General features: G+C 38.7%; 1 protein-coding gene across 2 annotated transcripts; it reads left to right on the forward strand.

Moving 5' to 3' along the window:
• Positions 1 to 716: 716 nt before the first annotated feature.
• LOC111887595 (zinc finger CCCH domain-containing protein 30) lies at positions 717 to 4,412 on the forward strand. 2 transcript variants are annotated; one of them, XM_023883766.3, is made up of 2 exons: positions 717 to 900; positions 1,954 to 4,412. In XM_023883766.3, exon 2 carries the CDS (start codon positions 1,967 to 1,969, stop codon positions 3,920 to 3,922), a length of 1,956 nt encoding a protein of 651 aa, XP_023739534.1. In that variant the 5' UTR covers positions 717 to 900; positions 1,954 to 1,966; the 3' UTR covers positions 3,923 to 4,412. The 2 variants fall into 2 exon arrangements, with proteins under 2 accessions (XP_023739534.1, XP_023739533.1); XM_023883765.3 differs by having other exon boundaries at positions 1,957 to 4,412.
• Positions 4,413 to 4,985: the final 573 nt, after the last annotated feature.

Consider the following 4,985-nt stretch of genomic DNA (forward strand, 5'->3'; position numbering starts at 1 on the left):
TAGTCTTTGGATGGATATGAGGGAAGCATGCGTGCGTGGATCTTACTGGGGTCTCTTCTCTAGTTGGTTTAGGGAGTGAGGGTTTCACAGCAGGGCATCACTTTGAAAGCCGCTGCGTGCAAAGTGGTAAAGCACGAGAATGCATGTATAGAAAATCAACATGTGTTTGTACCTTTTGCATTCGATACATTTGGTTTTCTCGCACCAGAGGCGGTGAAGCTCCTCAACAGAGTCCAACGAGTCATGCATTCTAATGTCATATCACCTAGATCCACAAATGTTGTTTTCAAAAGAATTGGTTTTGCCATCCATAAAGGGCTAGCGGCGCAGTTTATTGTCCGTTTACCTTCAATCGATATGTATTGAGCTATATTGGTCGAATTCATGGATTTCATTAAAAAAATTACTTTGATGTTCAATAAATTCTAAATTTATAATGGTTTTTTAAACATATTTTATAAACAAAAACATATTTTATAAACAAAACAAATAGTGCGTTACCTATTTATGAAATTATCTCTAAAATAATGACATTTTATAATAAAACAAACAGTTTGGTATTCATTTACACACTAATGACATTAACGGATTAAATTAATACATAAAAAGAAAGAGGGGCTGTAATGTCATTTTATAAAATAAAGTGTGAAAAGTAACCATCTTTTCAAAATGTAGGCCCTATTTGAAACTTCTTTTCGATGTAATAATTTATTTCAGTTGAGGAAGAGGGGGAGAGAGAGAGCATAGGAAATGGCGAAGAGGCAAGAAGAAGCTCTTCTCTTCTGATTATCCCTTCAGAAATCACTACTTTTGATTCTCTTCCCACTCTATCACTTTCTTCGATTCTTAGATCTGAAAACCCCTCAAAACCTTCGATGATTAAGTAAAGCAAAATCAGTGGTAAGTCTGTTCTGTTCTCTGGCGAAAAACTTGTGTTTTTTACTTGCTTAAACTCTCCGATCTTCGTTTTTCTGAAGACCCTTTTGGAATCTGTTTCTATCTGTATATGTCCGTACACGCACAAAAACACACAGTCCGTTGGTTTCAGATGAAAATTTATTGACCATTTATCACTTCTTGAAACACCCTTTTGGTATGTTTCTGTAACTTGTTCTTATTTATCTTCTTCTTGATCGGTTGAGGAATGTTATTTTTGTGTTTTATTTGACGAGAAATGACATCGATGGAGCATGTTCATAGTTTCTAGAGCAAAAAAGGTACAACTTGGTGAGCATGTGGTACAACACCTTCCCGAAGCACGATTTTTGGGGTTTTGGTTTTCCATTTCAAAATTATGATATTTATCTCCCTCATGGCTTTTTGGGGCTTCTTTTAAAGAACTGATTGTTCTTAATTACTGAATAACGATTCAGCTTTTCATTTTGATTTTGACTCTGTATCAACTTTCTGAAATACCCATTGATGTATTTCATGCTTTCTTGATAACAAATAACAAAAATTAGGTATTCAAAACTCAAAACACTCCATTTTGCTTTGATTTTATGTAAATTGAAGAAAATAAGAAACATCAGAGTGAAATACGCTACCAAATTAATCTTCTTTTATGGAAAACTTTGATTGGCTAGTTTGGTGATCAATCATGCTATTCTAAAAACCTAAAGATTTTGTCTTCATTCTCTTTCAAGTGCATATTATCATCTACCAGTGGCCCCAACTTATTTTTTCCCATTTATGTACAAGGATTTAATCTATCTTCTTGTCTACATCTTCAATTATTCATACTATGTTTGTTATCACTCAGCAACTTCGCTTTTCCATTTAACCTTTTCCCCAATTCGTGTAATAGAGTTCTTTGACGTCTTATATCTTTCAAGAACTGATTCGTATTTATATGTGAAATTGTCCAATTAACATCAATAATCTTGGTGTATCTATAGTTTACCCTTAAAAAAGATCGATTCTAAATCCTGTTTTGGTTTCTAATTTCTCTAGCAGGTGTAAAAATATGAGCCAATTGAGTATCGAAACTGGAGATTCTTTTACTACTTTACTTGAACTTGCTGCGAATAATGACATCCAGGGGTTCGCCCTATCAATTGAATCCGACCCATCTGGGATTGACGAGGTCGGATTATGGTATGGCCGACAAAAGGGGTCAAAACAAATGGTTCTTGAACACAGAACTCCATTAATGGTGGCAGCCATGTATGGAAGCATAGACGTTCTCAAGTTAATTCTTTCCCAATCAAAAGTCGATGTGAATCGATTGTGTGGAGTTGACAAGACAACCGCCCTTCACTGTGCTGCGTCAGGTGGATCAATAAATGCTGTCGACGTTATAAAACTGCTTTTATTAAGTGGGGCCGACCCGAATCTAATCGATGTAAACGGGCTTCGACCCGTGGATATGATCGTTGTCTCTCCAAAGCTCCCGGAGATGAAAAAAACCCTTGAAGATCTTCTCGGATCCGACTGTGACCCGCCCATTTTAGACCCATTGTCGCCGGAAAACCACTCACCGGAAAACCACTCTCCGGTGTCAGAAACCGACCTTCTTTGTTCACCTAAAATTTCAACATTTGATTCCAAGAGAGAATACCCGGTTGACCCGTCATTACCCGATATCAAAAACAGCATTTATTCAACCGACGAATTCCGAATGTATTCCTTTAAAGTCCGTCCATGCTCCCGGGCCTACTCCCATGATTGGACGGAATGCCCATTTGTCCACCCTGGCGAAAACGCACGGAGGCGGGACCCACGGAAGTACCATTACAGCTGTGTCCCGTGTCCGGATTTCCGGAAAGGGACATGTCGCCGTGGCGACATGTGCGAATACGCGCACGGCGTATTCGAATGTTGGTTACACCCGGCGCAGTACCGGACCCGTCTGTGTAAAGACGGGACCGGCTGTAACCGCCGGGTGTGTTTCTTTGCTCACACACAAGATGAGCTTCGCCCGTTGTTTGTTTCAACGGGGTCCGCGGTCCCGTCTCCGCGATCTTCCTCATCCGCGTTGGATTTTGCAGCAGCCATGAGTTTGATGCCGGGGGCACTTTCGTCTTTTACACCGCCGATGTCGCCGTCGGGAAACGGAATGTCGAATATGAACTGGCCACAACCAAATGTCCCGTCTTTGCATTTACCGGGGAGTAATCTTCAGTCGAGTAGATTAAGATCGTCTCTTAATGCGCGAGATATGTCTGATCAAGATTTGAATCTTCAGCTTCTGAATGAGTTATCTAGACAACAAAGAGCTGTTCATAATCAGTCGATTTTAACCCCGACAAAGTTGGATGATATTTTTGCAGCTGAAAGCTCGTCTCCTCGGTTTTCAGATCAATCGGTTTTCTCACCGAGGCATAATTCATCGGTTTTTAATCAGTTTCAGCAACAACAGAGCATGTTATCGCCAATTAATACGAATTTTTCGCCAAAGAATACGTCTTTTGGGGTTCAAAATTCACCCGGGAGGATGTCGCCAAGAAGTGTTGATCCGATTTCGCCCATGAGTTCTAGGGTTTCAATGTTGGCACGTGAGAATCAACAACAGTTTAGAAGTTTGAGTTCACGGGAACTTGGATCTAGATCTGGTTCTATTGTGGGTGGTGGTTCAGTTGACCCGTGGTCAAAGTGGGGTTCGTCTGAAAAACCCGATTGGGGGGTTAATGAGAATGAATTTGGTAAGCTTCGAAGATCATCGTCTTTTGAAAATGGTGGCAATAATGGGGAGGAGCCAGATCTGTCATGGGTTCAATCGCTTGTGAAAGAAACGCCTCAAGAGATGAAGGAAAAGCTGGCGGCGGCTTATGGCGGCTCTGGTAGTGGTGGTGGGGGTGGTAGTAGCAGCGGTGGTGGTGGTGTGAATTCGAATGCGCAGATTGAACAAATGGATCAATCTGCATTGAGTGCGTGGATTGAGCAAATGCAGCTCGATCAACTTGTGGCTCAACAGAATTGAAATCTTGATAAGTAGGTAAATAACATGGTTTCGATCCGATTTCCGGTTTTGATTTTTGGGCTTGAAAGTTGGCGACAAAGGAGGAGCGAAAAAAACAAACGAGTTTTTTTTTTCTCCTAAGAAACTTGATTATTTTTTTTAATTAATACAAGCAGAAGAAAAAAATTAGAAACTTTAGAACAAAAAATCTGGGTGTGCTTTGAAAATGGTAGCCCAGTTTAGGAAATTTTCTAAGAAAACTACCAAATCTTAATTCTGATATATTTTATTATTAACAGTAAAATTTTCCCCCTTTTCCTTTCTTCTTGAGAAACTCAAGGTGTTGATGTAATCATGTGTGGTGGGTGTTGTAGATCTCAAGTGTTTTGCTCCTTTTTCACCCTCTTTTGTTGGGTGAATTAGAGATTTGAAAGGATGAGGTGAGGATTATGATAACTGATGTAGCAATCAATGATTTCAATTAATATTATTATATCCCTTTTCATTGTTATTGTCGAATTTTGCACGTAGTTTCATTTTCTTGTCTGATTTGGATCTATTGATGCTTTGGTTGTGGTTTTTGATGTTAAGGAATAAGAATAAAAATGTATAGGATTCCATTAGGACTTTATAGAATGTGAAACACATAAAGATTATCTTTGGTTTTTTTTTTTTATGTTTGTGGGTATATTATTAGTGAATTGTTTAGATTGGGAATGGGATTATGGTGTTGAGACTTGAGTGGGTTATTAACTCAAGACAAGAGAACATGTGATGATGGATTTAGAGATCTGGAAAGTTGGATTTGGGATGTTGAGTTATGGGATTATGTGGATGGGGAAACTGCCATTTGTTCTGATTCTATTCTACGACACAAAGCTCTCTTATCTTTTTATTCTTTAAAATATATAAGTAAATGTATGTGGATATGAGCATGAGATGCTTAGTAGTTGAACTACCTTTTTTTATTGCCTAGGAATAATGAATCTTGATGCTTTACAAGAGATTAGATGTGGTGAGTATTCTTTAATCTTTATGATTGTCTTTTCTTTGAAATGACAATATAGAATATAATTATTTTGCT

The sequence above is a fragment of the Lactuca sativa genome, chromosome 5, assembly GCF_002870075.4.
Source record: "Lactuca sativa cultivar Salinas chromosome 5, Lsat_Salinas_v11, whole genome shotgun sequence".
Lineage (NCBI taxonomy): Eukaryota > Viridiplantae > Streptophyta > Magnoliopsida > Asterales > Asteraceae > Lactuca > Lactuca sativa.

Bases quoted from the DNA above. Each gene is read 5' to 3' on its own strand.
- LOC111887595 (XM_023883766.3), top strand. From the start codon at position 1,967: ATGAGCCAATTGAGTATCGAAACTGGAGATTCTTTTACTACTTTACTT.